We start from the raw sequence: 17528 nt of genomic DNA, 5'->3' as shown, positions 1-17528 counted from the left end.
TCATTCATTGCTTATTTTTGTTAATTATACTTTGTTTTAATTATTCTGTTTTAATTGTACACTTTTAATTTTTTTCTATGTAAATATGTATATATATGCACACATGTGTACATGTATTCATATATTTGTGCATATGTGTATTTATATGTATATGCACGTGTGTGTGTGTGTGTGTACTTTTAAGTTCTAAAATTCTTAAAATATCCTACCATATATTGTACAATGTCTCATACTCCCCTTTCATAATTTGTAACTGTTTTTGTTTTTATAGTTCACTTTATACTTACTTTGTAACCTCAAGTAAAAGTTTTATATTTTTTGTATCTTATCAAGCCCTTGCAGCTAATAAAGAAAAGTCTGTCATTATTATTATTATTATTATTCTGCCAAGGCCAACTTTGCTTTTCATCCTTTCGTAATCAATAAATTAAGCACCAGTGAAACACTGGGGTCGATGTAATCGACTGGTCCCCTTCCCCAAAATTTCAAGCCTTGTGCCTTTAGTAAAAAGGTTTATTATTATTATTATTATTATTATTATTATCGTGGCTGTGTGGTAAGTAGCTTGCTTATGACCCACATGGTTCCGGGTTTAGTCCCACTGCGTGGCACCTTGGGCAAGTGTCTTCTACTATAGCCTCGGGCCACCCAAAGCCTTGTAAGTGGATTTGGTAGACGGAAACTGAAAGAAGCCCGTTGTATATATGTAAGTGTGTGTATATGTTTGTGTGTCTGTGTTTGTCCCCCCAACATCGCTTGACAACCGATGCTGGTGTGTTTATGTCCCCGTAACTTAGCGGTTCGGCAAAAGAGACCGATAGAATAAGTACTAGGCTTACAAAGAATAAGTTCTGGGGTCGACTTGCTCGACTAAAGGCGGTGCTCCAGTATGGCCACAGTCAAATGACTGAAACAAGTAAAAGAGTAAAAGAGTATTGTATTATTGAATGAGAGAGCAATGCATGCCATCAAAGTGACAATGGGGTACAAATGAAACCCAATATACCCACCATGAATACTTGTCTGATAAGGGTACACCAGGCACGCGTATCACAACTATATGTGTGCAACATGGTGATCTCATATCAAGATAAACAGCACATAGCCTTGCGGTGGGACCCAGTTAGAATTTTCTTCAGGTTGAGTAGACCAGCAAGCTGGCAGAACTGTTAGTATGCTGGGCAAAATGGTTTGTGGTATTTCATCCATCTTCACATTTTGAGTTCAAATTCCGCTAAGGTCAACTTTGCCTTTCATCCTTTCAGAGTCAATAAATTAGATACCAGTAAAACACTGGGGGTCAATGTAATTGACTAGTCCCCTCCACCGAAATTTCAGACTTTGTGCCTTTAGTAGAATGGATTATTATTATTATTATTATTGTTAGTATGCTGGGCGAAATGCATAGCAGCATTTCATCTGTCTTTACATTCTGAGTTCAAATTCTACCAAAGTCAACTTTACCTTTCTTCTTTCTGGGGCTCAATAAAGTGAGTACCAGTTGAGCACGGGGGGGGGGGGGGGTAATTGACTCACCCTTTCCCCAAAATTACTGGCCTTGTGCCAAAATTTGAAACCGTTATAATTATTATTATTATAAACAAAAAGCCTATTACCTTGTAATATATTTCAATGTCTGGTTATTTCCTTTTGGAGATCCTTAAATTATTTCTTCCCATGTTTGCTCATTTTTTTTACTATCTTTTTAGCTTCTTCTTGAGTGCTAATTTCTTCTAGTTTATTGCTCAACATTTGTTCAGATTCTCTCAGTTTCTCTTTAATTGATAATTTTATTTCATCAATTTCCACTTGTAAGAATTCTGTGATCAGCTTTTTCAGGTATACTTCAGCTTTAAACTCTTCTTCTAGAATGTAAGAGAAAATGAGAATTTGAATTTGAGTGTGAGAGAATGAATGAATAAGAGAATGCCTAATTGACTAAGAAAGAAAAAAAATTTTAATAATGAAACAGCAAGAAAAGAAATAATTATGTAGTTACCTTTGAGAGGTAAATGATCAAATGATCCAATCATATCCTGAATATTTAAACTGATTGTTAACTGCACAACCTCTGCGGATCCAAAAGTTTGCTGAAGGTCATGTGACTATTCCATCCTAACAAAGCCATAACTTTTTTTTCTAATTTATTCACAGTCAATGAATAAATTAGGGGTGTCAAAGATACAGCCCATAGGATGGATGTGGCCAGTGGAAATGTTTAATCTGACTCTCAGGTCGATATAATTTAAAAAGTATTTATTATTATCTTTTTCAATTTAAAATATTCTAAAGATATATATATATATATATATATATATATATATATATATATATATATATATATATATATATTATCACTAGCATGCATTCAGAGTCAGAACCCAGTGAGCATCATGATTAAAACTGGTTCTGATTAGTTAAATAATTACAACTTATAGAATCATTTGCTATCTCAGCCAACATCAAAGAAGTTCATGTCTCTATATTCTAAAAGATGTCTATACATACTGATTCAAACCTTTATTTTCTCTCAAATTTCATCATCATCATCATCATTTAATGTCTATTTTCCATGCTGTCATGGGTTGGATGGTTTGACAGGCTCTGACATGCCATTGCACTGCAGCAGACCCCAATGTCAGCTTTGGCATGGGTTCTATGGCTGGATTCCTTTCCTAACGCCAACCACTTTACAGTATGTACTGGGTGCTATTTTTTTTTTTTTCATGACACTGGCACTACTGAGATCACCAAATAACTTATAAGACAAAATAAAGAATGGGAATGAAAAAAACTTGCTCATCTGAGTGGGCATGTATTTGAGAGAGGGATAGATGGCTGCTTTATGCAAGATGTTCAAGGCTAAAATATGATAGAAGGAAAAGTGTAGGCGTCTTACTATAAAGGAGATACATGGCTTCCCCTACATTATGCAAGGGTGAATGAGAGTCACTGGAAGGAAGATAAAGGTGCTGGTGACAGGATGCTACAGTATACTCACAAGGTACAAGGGAGAATATAGACTGGATGAGGAAAGAAGGCAAGTAAAAAAAAGTTGAATTCTGTTGTCTTTTAGGTATTATCTGAATGGACTGAATGGATTCTAGTAATATGAACTACATTGAAAGGTTGTCAAGCTGAAACACTGTAAGCTTTCCAGCAAGCATTGACCTTCTCGAGAACTCTATGAATTTATTTGGACAATTTCTGTCTCCCTTCTCACTTTAAGTACTCTTACTTAATAGGACTGAATACTATGAAGATGAATTTTCCTCATGCATCCCTTGCACACAAAATTTGCTAACACCTTATATTCTTTCCTTTCTAGCTGGGGAAAACAGAAACATGCTTTGATTAGACTTCTATCCATGATACATATGTATGTATGTATGTGTGGAGGCGCAATGGCACATTGGTTAGGGCAGTGGACTCGCGGTCATAAGATCGCGGTTTCAATTCCCAGACCGGGCGTTGTGAGTGTTTATTGAGCGAAAACTCCTAAAAAGCTCCACGAGGTTCCAGCAGGGGATGGTGGTGAACCCTGCTGTACTCTTTCACCACAGCTTTCTCTCACTCTTACTTCCTGTTTCTGTTGTGCCTGTAATTCAAAGGGTCAGCCTTGTCACACTGTGTCACGCTGAACATCCCCAAGAACTACGTTAAGGGTACACGTGTCTGTGGAGTGTTCAGTCACTTGCACATTAATTTCACGAGCAGGCTGTTCTGTTGATCGGATCAACTGGAACCCTTGACGTTGTAAGCGACAGAGTGCCAACAACAACAATGTATGTATGTATGTACATACGTACGTATGTACATGTCTGGTGTGTGTATGTATGCATGCACGTACATACATACATACATACATGCATGCATGCAGGTGGATAGATAAAATGTAAGATAGATAAAGGGACGGATAGATGCAGATGCACTAAATGTTACCACAAATTACCATAAAAGGTTGGAACTCAAATTATAATCACTTTAAACTCCTTCAGCAATATAAGGTTATCAATGAAGAAACAATATGAATAAGGAGTACTACATAGTAGCAGAGCCACATGTGGTTTAAAAGAACAAGCAGAAAAAATAGTTAGACTGTCTCTTCATGAATTTTCATCTATAATACCATGTTATGATGATAATGATGCTTCAGCTGATAAAGTTATAGTTGTAGCTTAGTGGATAAAAATGTACCTATTACAGTGCAAACATAGTTTGGACCTTGAATGTATATTAAGAATAAGACACCTGATGATCATCAGAAATTAAACCAATGAACATGTAGAGTAGGTATAAACATCATACATATTTGTGATGATATAAGGTTAATAACCTAGAAAATTTATTATCTTTATCTGTTGCCAGTACCGCCTGACTGGCCTTCGTAGGATTTTCGAGTGAGATCGTTGCCAGTGCCCCTGGACTGGCTCTTGTGTGAGTGGCATATAAAATACACCATTTTGAGCGTGGCCGTTGCCAGTACCGCCTGACTGGCCTTCGTAGGATTTTCGAGTGAGATCGTTGCCAGTGCCCCTGGACTGGCTCTTGTGCGAGTGGCACATAAAATACACCATTTTGAGCGTGGCCGTTGCCAGTACCGCCTGACTGGCCTTCGTAGGATTTTCGAGCGAGATCGTTGCCAGTGCCCCTGGACTGGCTCTTGTGCGAGTAGCACATAAAATACACCATTTTGAGCGTGGCCGTTGCCAGTACCGCCTGACTGGCCTTCGTACAGGTGACACGTAAAAGCACCCTCTACACTCTCTGAGTGGTTGGTGTTAGGAAGGGCATCCAGCTGTAGAAACTCTGCCAAATCAGATTGGAGCCTGGTGTTGCCATCCGGTTTCACCAGTCCTCAGTCAAATCGTCCAACCCATGCTAGCATGGAAAGCGGACGTTAAACGATGATGATGATGATTTAAGGTATCTGCTAACTAACCTTTTACAGATTCAGGGGGCATCTCTACTTCTTTCTCAGCATTTATAATTATTTCTTCTTGAGATTCTTCAGACTCAGATTTTTCTTTTTCCTCCTTCTCAGACTCAATTTGTATTTCTTCATTGGAAATTTACAAAAGAAAAAGAAAAAAAAATAATAAAGAATTTTTCAGGAAGACAGCAGCTTTTTATTTGATTCACTTCTATTTCCTCCAAAGAAACACCTTACAGATATTATTTAACCTACACTCAATTAAATTTTTAGTTATGCCTATTTTTGTTTTCTTTTTGACATCATTCATCATCATATGCCAAAAGAGATAACTTGACATTGTAAGAAGTTATAGGAATAGTATTGCTTGCTTGCATGGTCACAAAACAGTAGGATATGGTATTTGTGAGCATTCAAAAAATAGAGAATCATAACATTGACCATTCTTAAGTATATATAATTCTTATACATTTCACAATGACAACCACTTCTATTATTAACTAGAGTCTAAGGAAACTGATAATTTGCATTGGCAAAAAACTGAATTAATGAAATTTATAAAATAACATAAATCTGTGTGTCATGAGGTGAAATAAATTCTGAGGCTTATGGTAAGCATGGCCATAGGCACAGTTGCTTCCAAACCACATGGTTCTGGGCTCAGTCCCACTGCATGGCACCTTGGGCAAGAGTCTTCTACTATAACCTCAGACTGACCAAAGCCTTGTGAGTGGACTTGGTAGAGAGAAATTGGATATATATATATATATATGTGTGTGTGTCTGTGTCTGTTTGTGCCCCACCACTGCTTGACAACCGGTGTTGGTGTGTTTATGTTCCTGCAACTTAGCAGTCCAGCAAAAACAACTAATAGAATAAATACCAGGCTAAAGAAAAAAGTATTGTGGTTGATTCATTCAACTAAAAAATGAATTCTTCAAGACTTAGTCACAGTCTAATGACTGAAACAAGTAAAAGATAAAAGATAAATGTATGAAAAATATCATTTCATGATTAATTTCAAGGCATTGTGAACGTAGTATAATTTGTGCAAATGTATGGATCTGTAGAATCATTTTACAGCAGTGAAAATGTATACAAATGCCATCAAATCGTACATTAAGCAACAAATTGAAACAATCACAGTATCTCCAGACCAAAAGAAAACCTTTGCTATACTACTACCATAACACCATCACCCCTCCAGTATTACATTATTGCCATCACCATTATCACTTACCTTGGCTTGCATCGGAATCTGATGGTCCAGTGTAGTTCAAAACTAAATCAAGCCGCACCTGACATTGGTAAAGTTTTTTGACAGTCCATATTATAAATAAATAGATTAATTGGTTAATGTATAAAGAAATACACATATATTTCCCTTTACTCCAGATCAACCCAAACAGGACCCACAAACCACAACTGGCGGAGAGTTAAGGGAAAGAGGAAATGGCATTAATGCCATGTAAACTTAATACACACACACACACATATTTAAGATTGAAAATTAAAAAAACAGCAATAAAATAATTGATAAAAGATTTAAATGAAATACAAGATAGTAGGGTGGCAATAAAATATACTGAATGTGTTAACAATAAAAGAGCTATTAAAATGGAATAAAATGAGATGGTAAAAAAGAAAGTAATAAAAATATTAAAGTGAATTTAAAGAGGTCAAGGTCATATTCCATAACAAAATGAAACGAAAAAGAGTTTAGTCCACAATTAAGTTGTTCTATGAAAAAAAAGTATCCATTTCATAGCGTTAAAGCCACAAGAAATAGTAACCAAATCTCATCAATATACTGTGCAACCTCCTAAGTGTCGTAAAGCACTTTACAGTACCAGTTTCTTCCCTCGCACCTCTGAACTTTGGAATTCCCTTCCCCAGATTTTTTTTTCCTCTTCAATGTGACCTCCAGTCTTTTAAGTATAATGTACATCATCACCTATTGACTTCTGTCTAGTGTCCATTTTATTCTAGTAGCTCTTACGTTTTCAGTGATCTAAGGACCTTGTAATGAGCAAATGCTTTAAAAAAAAAAAAACAATAAGAAAAATGAACGGACACATTGGACAGTGTATCTCCTGATACACAAAAAAGACACCCTACCAACCTTACAAGACCAGCAGTTGTGCAGGAGGAGGCAAGTCAATTAGATCAGCCCTAGTGTTCAATTGGTACTTATTTAATTAGCTCTGGAAAAGATGAAAGGCAAAGTTGACCTTGGTAGAATTTGAACTCAGAATGTGAAGATGAACAAAACGCCACTAAGCATTTTGCCCAGCATTGTTAACGATTCTGCCAGCTCACCACCTTACTTTCAAGGATATATTAAATACATAAGAAAGGTAGTATATACATGTGTGTGTGTGTGTGTGCGTGTGTGTGTGTGTGTGTGTGTGTGTGTGTGTGTCCATTATGGCTGATCTTACCAATTGGTTTCAGGCTAGGAGTTCCGAGAAGTGTTAGATATCAGTCTGATTATGTAACCCTGCGCTCTTCAGAGGTAGCCATTATGGAATGAAGTGTGTATATATATATATATACTATAATAAATATACAGTACACTAAAAATGCACTAGATTTAGATAGACACTATTCTAGATGCATACTGCAAAAAGATTTATACTACACTAAATATACACTACATCAGATATACATTACAGCAGTCATACACTGCTTTAGATGAATGTTAGAAATATTCTACATTAGATAAAGACTTTGCTAGATATACACAGACATCTTATAAGTAAATAGACACCATTATTTTTGAAGGGTTCACTTTTGGAAATAAAATGTCATTTGATGCATTTAAATACTTAATCTAAAATTTAGAAAACATGATTTGTGCATAATGTATTTAACAAGTTTGAAGAACCAGGTGGTGTCTGCACAAATCAAATGGCATAATGAGGAGTGTCTATTTATTTTTGAGACGTCTTTGTACACTACATTAAATACACACTGACCTGAATATTCACAAACTTCAATGCACTACACTGCATATACACAACACTAGGCATACACTACGGTAGATATCTATTCTACTATGTATACTCTGTGACAGATATACAATATATTACATGTACTATCTTGTTAACATATTTAAAGTATTGATTTAAAAAAATTAAATAATAGATTATCTCAAGAAAGACAAGAAAATATTCTTTTCTACTCCAGGCACAAGGCCCGAAATTTTAGGGGAGGGGGCTAGTCAATTAGATTGACCTCAGTATGCAATTGGCACTTAATTTATCGACCCTGAAAGGATGAAAAGCAAAGTCAACCTTGACAAAATTTGAACTCAAAATGTAAAGACAGATGAAATACCGCTAAGCATTTCGCCCGGTGTGCTAACGTTTCTGCCAGCTCACCGCATAAAGACAAGAAAATATTAATTACTTCAATGAATAATTCTGGTCAAGAATGACAAAGGTGACAACATCATGACCATTTAATGTCTGCCTTCCATGCTGGCATAGGTGGGACAAACACAAAATCCAAATTAATTCAAAATAAAACAGGGACACAGGGTAGGGAGGGAGTCTGAAGATCTTAGAAGGGAACAGTAAAGAAAGCAGCTTATATATAGATGAGATAGACTTACCTGTTGAGTGAATGCAAACTTATAGAGCTTAAAATGTCTAAAATATGTTTTAATCACATGGTCGGAGATCTTCTTTATTTCTTCTGATGAAAACAGTTCGATGCTGAATGGTGGACGCTAGAAATAGAAACCAATTAAAGGGTGGTGACCAGATGGTGTTGTTTAGTTCAGATCAGATGTGATCCAGTAGAGATCAAAGGTGTTTCATTTGTGACCATTCTGTCCATTATCCAGTCAAGAAGTATCTAGAGTTACATTAGCCAATGTGTCCTGCCTTTATTAAGATAGTAAGACAGCCTCAACAGGGTTACAAAAACTGCTAGAATTAGAAACTAAATGTCACTCAAATTTTACCCTACTATCTTAGAAAATGGAGAGCACATTGGATAATGTAAGAGATACCTTATATCTTATTAATTGAAATACCTTTGATCATATATGTCCTGGATCAGTATTTACCTGGGGTTAAACAACCTTAAGTGACAGGACAAGAGTTCTAACACAGTGGTACTCTTGCTGAACTGCCCAACATCCACATGCCTTTGATGCAGTCAGAAATGCACTGGGAAGGTTATATAGCTTGTATGTCAGACTAGTGGTTTTCAAACAAACTGGGCTTCAATGACTCCAGCATAGTAAACACTCGTGAGAAGGATACACAGAAGAATTTCAACATCAATCATAAATAGTGGGAGATAGTAGCATTGGATAGATGTGAACAGCATGCAACAGTTCCTAAGGGCTCCTAGATATGTGTGTCCGAACAGAATGAATGGAGCTGAATAATGCAGGCAAACTAGAAAGAAAAATGCCTTCAGACTTCCAGCTGTTGCCTGCATTTCCTGCTTACATTGCCAAAGACATTTTTGTGTATGAAGAGGATTAACTAGCCATCTAGATACATACAAAGTTTGACAATCCTAGGACAATTAGATGGTTCTCGTCAGTTCAATGGAAGAGCAACTAAATAAATGGAGAGAGAGAGAGAGTCAGCATGATGAAGCATTACAAATGGATAACATACATGAAAGGGCATGTAAATTACACTCCCTCTAATATATGTCATGGTGTCACCTATGCATGGTGCAAGACATATTAAAGGGAGAATTATAGACAGTGTGACATGTGTATGTGGGAGTGTAGCTTCCACAGATACTGTGATATGTGTAACAGAGGGAATGTCAAAAATTGTGCAAGGATATCTTACAGAGTGTCATAGTATGATTTATATTAGAGAAAGTAACATAAACAGTATGTCATATATTAGAAGACAAGTAACTTACACTCCCTCAAAATACATGTTACAGTATCACTGATATACAGTGTAAGATATATTAGAAAAAGTGTCATAGACCATGTGACATACATGTGGTGGGAGTTTAACTTACACAGACACTGTGAGATACAAGGAGGTCTTTAAAATATGTGAACGTTTCTTCCAAGTTACCAAATGGGCTTTCTGAAAAGGATAGAATAAATAGAATTTGTATGAAATACAATGCTTTGGCAGCTAAAAGGACAAATTTACATAGGTATATTGAATAATAAATGTTGTAATTATTGTTGTTGTCGTGATTATTGTCAATAATGTGACAAAGGTAAGATTGATGCTGGGATATCTCTGGTCAAAGGAAATTTAAGTGTTAGTTGGTTTTGATTAAACTACACTAGATGTTGCTTAGCCTCAGAACAGACTAGAAGGCCTGTGACCAAAGATGTTCCAATCACAATTAACCACTCTTTTAACTAAGCATAATGCATCTAATTTTACATTATCCAACACACCTTTCTTTTCTGAGATGTGTCTGGTAATACCTAATATACCTGTATGTATACTCCCTAACATACCTGTGATGCTGAATGTGGTAGTCCCTAACATTTCTTATTTCTTTATTGCCCACAGGGGGCTAAACATAGAGGGGACAAACAAGGACAGACAAAGGGATTAAGTCGATTACATCGACCCCCAGTGCGTAACTGGTACTTAATTTATCGACCCCGAAAGGACGAAAGGCAAAGTCGACTTTGGCGGAATTTGAACTCAGAACGTAACGGCAGACGAAATACCGCTTAGCATTTTGCCCGGCGTGCTAACGTTTCTGCAGTACAGGAACTGTGTATGATGGCTTCTAACAAATCTGTGTAGCTAAGACTATGTGTGTGGTGGTCCTTAAAATATCTGTAAAGATGAGATTTTATATATTGGTAGTTGCTATCATATCTCTAGTATTAGGACTGTGTGTATGTGTGTGTGTGTGTATATATCATCATCATCATCATCATCATCGTTTAACGTCCGCTTTCCATGCTAGCATGGGTTGGACTATTTGACTGAGGACTGGTGAACTAGATGGCTACACCAGGCTCCAATCTGATTTGGCAGAGTTTCTACAGCTGGATGCCCTTCCTAACGCCAACCACTCCAAGAGTGTAGTGGGTGCTTTTACGCCCACTATATATATATATTAATAAATTTCAGGGTAGCAAAAAATTTTAGAAATTCTATTTGCTACCAGTGGTCTAGCGAGAAGAAAAAAACTAGTCAGTAGACTATATATTATTGATATAAATACATATAGTGTACATTTAAACACATAAGAGAGATGTCCATAATACGACATCTAACCCACTAGAAGGAGCTTTCGAAACTATCCCTAATTGTGGTTTGGAGTTTGACTGCTCCTTCTAGCGGGTTAGATGTCCTATTATGGACATCTCTCGTATGTGTTTAAATGTATATTGTATGTATTTATATCATCATCATCATCATCATCATCGTTTAACGTCCGCTTTCCATGCTAGCATGGGTTGGACGATTTGACTGAGGACTGGTGCAACCGGATGGCTACACCAGGCTCCAATCTAATTTGGCAGAGTTTCTACAGCTGGATGCCCTTCCTAACGCCAACCACTCAGAGAGTGTAGTGGGTGCTTTTACATGTCACCCGCACGAAAACGGCCACGCTCGAAATGGTGTCTTTTATGTGCCACTCGCACAAAAGCCAGTCCAGGGGCACTGGCAACGATTTCGCTCGAAAATCCTACAAGGCCAGTCAGGCGGTACTGGCAATGGTCACGCTCAGGATGGTACATCTTATGTGCCACCCGCACAAGAGCCAGTCCAGGGCACTGATATATATATATATATTTGATTCATTTGACTATTACTAGTCAGGTAAACATAAAGTGTCACAAACTGATGACTCTTGCAATGTTCTAAATGGGTAATTTGTGTATATTCACCTGCTGAAAACGTTTTTTTCTTTTTTTTTCACATGATGTAATATCTCTATTCATCAATAAAAAAAACTCATTGGAAACAGCTGTAGTGAATATGAACAATTATCCATCTGTTGTTATACAGGGTTGGCCAAAAGTCACCAGTCAGTAAATCAAAATTCCAGAAATACTTAACATTCAATTTTATTTATTCATTCCAATTATGAATGTTTAATAATTGAATGCTGTGAGTTAAAATCACTGTTTTTTATTTTAAACATTTATCTATTTATTAGTGAAGTCTTATATAAAATAATTTTTTTGTTTTAATCTTGGAATTAGATGGGTTTTGATTTACTGTCAGGTGACTTTTGGCCAACCCTGTGTGTATATATATATATATATATATATATATATATTACTTTATTTGCTTTTTTTTTACACATTTCAGCCTTGTGGCTGCTGTCATGCTGGAGCACCACCGTATTTGTGTGTGTGTGTGTGTGTGTGATGATTCCTAATATGTCTATGTGAGTGAGGGGTCCTTAATTTATTTGTGTACTGAAACTTTGTGTGGGTTATGGTCCCTAGCATATCTATGATACTAGAACTGTGTGTGAGCCCTAAGATATCATTATTACTCAGACTGTGTGTAATGGTCCTAAATATATCAGTGGTACTTGGACTGCATGTGTGCGCGTGTGAGACATTCCTCAACATATGTGATACAGAGGCTATATGGCAGTCCTGAACATATCTGTCATGCTGAGACTGTTGTTTCCCTTATACATGCCATTGCCATCCCTGTATGGTGAACAAGGATAATTAATAGCAACAGTAACAACATCAAAAACAAAATCAATAATAAAGATAAATGGAGTTAAAAACTAAAGGTAACAAGGATCCTGCTTTGATAAACTTACCTACACAGACTTCATGAACACGTTTCACAATTGAAAAATAGGCAGATAACTGTTCATTTGTGAAGTCTTCTTCTCTTGCAAATTGTACAGCATATGTGTAAAGATTAAGAAGAATCCCTTCTTTTTGTACTGTTGCATAATTATAAAGTTTAAAAATTTCAGCAAGGATCCTAAAAGACAAACAGAGGAGAAAGGAAAAGAAATATCTGATCATTGTCAAAAAAAAGTTTGCAAAAACTGTTATATTGTCTCTGGGATAATACTTTAGCATAGCTGTTGTTTGTTGGCACTCTGTGGCTTACGACGTCAAGCGTTCCAGTTGATCCGATCAACAGAACAGCCTGCTCGTGAAATTAACGTGCAAGTGGCTGAGCACTCCACAGACACGTGTACCCTTAACGTAGTTCTCAGGGATATTCAGCGTGACACAGTGTGACAAGGCTGACCCTTTGAATTACAGGCACAACAGGAAGTAAGAGTGAGAGAAAGTTGTGGTGGAAGAGTACAGCCTCGTGGAGCTTTAGGTGTTTTCGCTCAATAAACACTCACAACACTCGGTCTGGGAATCAAAACTGCGATCCCACGACCGCGGGTCCGCTGCCCTAACCACTGGACCATTGCGCCTCCACTTAGCGTAGCTACATACTATCTTATCCAAAAGTATGGCCGCAGTCTGATGACGGAAGCAAGTATAAGATAAAAGGTAGAAGATACAAAGATTGAGTTTTATGAGAGAAAGAACAACAGTTACAAGTATATTTATGAGTATTTGAAATGACATAAATTATAAGCAATGTATGACTGGGTACAAAAATGGTGTCACAGACTCAGTTTACCAGGAAAAAGTCTTGGGAGCTGTTTTGGAACTGTTTGGGACTTGAGTCTGTTCCTGATGTTATGATACAAAACTGTCTGTTTTAAAGGGTTTATATCTAAATTAAATCCTTCTGTCATTATTTTATGTAATAACCTTTTGCTATGTTCCAGACATAGGTTTAGTAATGGAGGGGATAGTTCAGTTTAACAAGAGAAACAGAGAAGGATCAACAAGTAACATGACTGTGTGCAATGAGTGTGCTTAAGTTAAGGTCTCATTCAGCTAACTGGACCAGAGCTACTAATGTTCTTATTTAAATTCTAATCAACCTTCATCAGAGACATATGGTTACAGATATACTAACTATGAGCATCCTGCTTTTATTCAGATGTTGTGTATATATGACTAAATTATCAAATGCATCCTTCAGTATTTCAGATTTGAGGTGTGGTGTGCTTTGAGGAAGATTTGCCTACTATTTCTAACAATTCATCTAAATGTAAAGAGGCTCCTTTATCAGCTTACACATAGATGTTCATTTGTTGGTTCATGAAAAGTATAGTTTGTTACAGTAGATTTAAAAGTGAGAGAGAGAGAGAGAAAAGGAGAGAGAGAGAGAGAAAAGGAGAGAGAGAGAGAGAGAAAAGGAGAGAGAGAGAGAAAAGGAGAGAGAGAGAGAGAAAAGGAGAGAGAGACAGACAGAAAGAGCAATGATGGAATCAGAAATATTGTTATATTTAAAAATGATTGTACTTTTTTTTTTTCAGAGCTGAGGTAGATTGACAGAATCATTAGAGCATTGGACAAAATGCTTCATGGTTTTTCTTCCATCTCTTTGCATTCTAATTTTAAATCCTGCTGGGGTCGACTTTGCCTTTACATCTTTTCAAGGTTGATAAAATAAAGTCAAGTACTGGGATCAACAGTATCAACTAAAACCCTTTCCCCAAATTTAAGGCCTTATGCCTGCGCTAGCCACAATTATTTACAGATACTAAAACAATTCCACTTTAAAGTGAACACTTTGAAACACTGTGACCAAACAATATGTCTAGTTCCTTTACCAAAGAAGAATCTGCAGAAATGCCAGAATGATAAAATTCAACTTTCAACAATAGATACTTACTCTTTCACATCTTTCAGTGTTGGGGCTTCCAAAAGACTTTCAGAGTTTTCTAAGTCCAAATCATTCCTGTGGTTATTTTAATATAAACAACAATAGGAAAATTAAATATATTATTCAACAAATTTTAACCATTCCTCTCACATGTGGAATTATTTCTATAAAAATAATTACACTTTTCTAAAATAGAATTTAAATAAATTGTAAAAGTTAAGTTTTTATAACTCTAGATATAATGACATTTCTTTTGTATTGTAAAATGCATAAATGGAGTCAACTATTTGATATTACATGATCAGAGATATCTATTGTTTAGTGAAAACAAGATGCTGTGGTGTCTATTTATTCACTATGAATATTTTCAGGGATTATATCTGTCAGATGTATTTTGAATACTTGTTACCATGTATATCCCAGTTTCATACTAAATACACTGCATCCCTGAACATTGTAGGTGGCAACTAAATGGGTTGACAAGAACATTTGGTTGTAAAGGATTGCCTTAGAAAATTCATTCAATCCATCCCATTATAGGAAATTGGATGCAAAATGATAATGAGTATGATCTCAAATACTTGATGTCATTCTGTAGAATAGGCACAGGCAACCTTTTTCAAGAAGTGGGCTACATGAAACCTGACTCATCATCAGGCAGGCTACACTAATAAAAAAATTCAAGGTAAATTCATGAGAGGCAAGCCCACAGGACACAGTTTGCCTTTGACTGCTATAGAGTATAGCAGGTGATCTTCTTGGTTTTCTTGTTGTTCATTACAGATAAGCTCTGATCAAGCACAACTCTGACCAAAGACATTCCAGCCCTTCATCGCATATTGTTTTCAGACAATTTATTCAGTACTACATTATTCAATGTACCCTTTCATTTTTAAGAAAATTAGTTGTGATTTGAGGGAAATATGGCCGCTACTTCTAGCATGTTGAGCAATCACATAGAAGCTCACATGTTAGCTCTTAATGTTCTAGTGTAATGTCTGGATGTTTGTAGGGTGTTGTAGTGAATATGTGTATTGGTGGTGTAGTAGCATGCTAGTGTGTTAGTCTTGTAATGGCTCTGTGTATGTTGGTGTAATGGCTGTGATTTGATGGTGTAGTAATCTAATTGTAGTAGATGTTTATAGGTGGTATAGTGCTGTGTACTAGTGGTATATTGATGGCATATTAATCATGTGTTGGTGATGTTGTGATTGTATGTATCAATGATGTAGTGGCTGTCCGTAGTAATGTTGCATGGATGTATATATTGGTGTTCCAGTAACATTCTGGGGTTTTGTTGATGTATTTAAATGTCTATGGGGATGTTGCAGACACTGCCTGTTCTGTTGCAATAATTGGATAAAACATACTTAAATTAAATGCTGATTATAACAAACTTACCAAACAACAATCGTAGCAGTGTGAGATTGAGGCTGAAAAAAATTAAAATGGTAATGTACTTAACTAGATAGTTACTTATTTCAAAATTTAAACATAATTAGAAATTATAACTTTTTATTTATTTAATAATAGTTAGAAAAACAATACCTGTATAAGCTGTAGGCTCTCTCTGATTGATATAGTTTGTGTTTAGCTTAAACGCTTGCATGAATAAGGTAGACTTAAACTGTTTCCATTAACATTTCCAAATCATTGACATTTCTAAACCATAGAAAAGCCAAATCATTGACAGTTCTGTATGTTAACTATTAGCATGTTGCAGTGATGGTTATTGCATATCAGCACGATCTGCTAGAAATAGCAGCCAAACTTCTTCCAAATGAAACTCTATTGTCTTGAGAAAGAAAAGAAGTGCCTTTATAATAGATCTTCTCTATAAGGGTTGACTTAAAATAAAACAACTGCTACCTCAACAGTGGATGAAACAGAATTCATATCTTTCATAATTACCTATAACTGTTTCTCTTGTTTTAATATGTTCTATATATATATTTTTAGATGATTTTCCCATGTGAAGCACAGAATTTTGTCAGTGAACAGGTCGCGGTCTCAAAGCGACGAAAATATTTTGACAAATTAAATTTAAATGTTGAAGTGAATCTAACGGATTTTGTGTGTTATTTTAAATGGCTTATAAACACCTTCCACGCTGCAATTGTTTTCGTTCCAGCACACGATCTCAGATCAGGTCACTTGCTATGCAAGTGCATCTCCGTGATTTCTTTACAGTTTATCTTTTATCTTTTATTTACTTTAGTCATTAGACTGCGGTTATGCTGGGGCACCACCTTGAAGTATTTTTAGTTAAATGAATTGACCTCAGTACTTCTTTACATTTTAAAGCCAGGTACTTATTCTGTCGGTCTCTTTTGCCGAACAGCTAAGTTACAGGAATGTAACAAAACCAAGGCCAGTTATCAAGCGGTGGCGAGGACACACACACGACGGCTTCTTAACAAGGGTTTGTTTGGCCCAAGGCTATAGTAGAAGATACTTGCCCAAGGTGCCGTGCAGTGAGATTGAACCTCGAAATATGTGGTTGTGAAGCAAAATTCTTACCACACAGCTGCGCCTAGAAATATATTTTAAAGAAGAACTATTTCCAAAAGACTTACCAAAGGGACACTGCCCATCGACATACCAACTGTTTCCATTGTAGCTTTAGTTAATGTAATATTAGAGTGGCGGTACAGAGTAGGTGATAGTACTGGTGCAGTACTCTGTAGTAGCAGTGGTGACGGTGCGATAGTGTAGCGACAGAGGTAATGGCAGTGGTAGTGACCGAGATTGTATAGAGGTGGTGGTAGTGACGGTGTAATGACACTGTATAGACTGTGTAGAGGCAGTGGTGGCGAAGTGCGAAGAGAAACTGTTTCTCCAAAAAGTACAGAACGCCTCGTTGTTATTGGCAACAAATGTAAGGGAGGTAACAAATAAACGCT

At 36.4% G+C, this 17528-nt stretch overlaps 1 protein-coding gene across 1 annotated transcript in view; it reads right to left on the bottom strand.

The window, feature by feature from the left end:
• LOC106881700 (cilia- and flagella-associated protein 119) overlaps positions 1 to 17528 on the bottom strand; it is a 22248-nt gene extending 4720 nt beyond the window's left edge. The window contains exons 1-9 of the mRNA XM_089357201.1: positions 17202 to 17528; positions 16027 to 16058; positions 14635 to 14700; positions 12692 to 12861; positions 9938 to 10008; positions 8550 to 8666; positions 6174 to 6231; positions 4943 to 5059; positions 1617 to 1865 (exon numbers count right to left, since the gene is read on the bottom strand). Of these exons, the coding sequence (XP_089213327.1) occupies positions 1666 to 1865; positions 4943 to 5059; positions 6174 to 6231; positions 8550 to 8666; positions 9938 to 10008; positions 12692 to 12861; positions 14635 to 14700; positions 16027 to 16058; positions 17202 to 17240 (870 nt within the window). The 5' untranslated portion in view covers positions 17241 to 17528 and the 3' untranslated portion in view covers positions 1617 to 1665. The remainder of the gene's footprint in view (positions 1 to 1616; positions 1866 to 4942; positions 5060 to 6173; positions 6232 to 8549; positions 8667 to 9937; positions 10009 to 12691; positions 12862 to 14634; positions 14701 to 16026; positions 16059 to 17201) is intronic.

The sequence above is a fragment of the Octopus bimaculoides genome, chromosome 9 (genome assembly GCF_046866305.1).
Source record: "Octopus bimaculoides isolate indiv1 chromosome 9, ASM4686630v1, whole genome shotgun sequence".
NCBI lineage: Eukaryota > Metazoa > Mollusca > Cephalopoda > Octopoda > Octopodidae > Octopus > Octopus bimaculoides.
The sequence above is the reverse complement of the archived record's forward strand: the minus strand, read 5'-3'. Positions and strand labels throughout refer to the sequence as shown.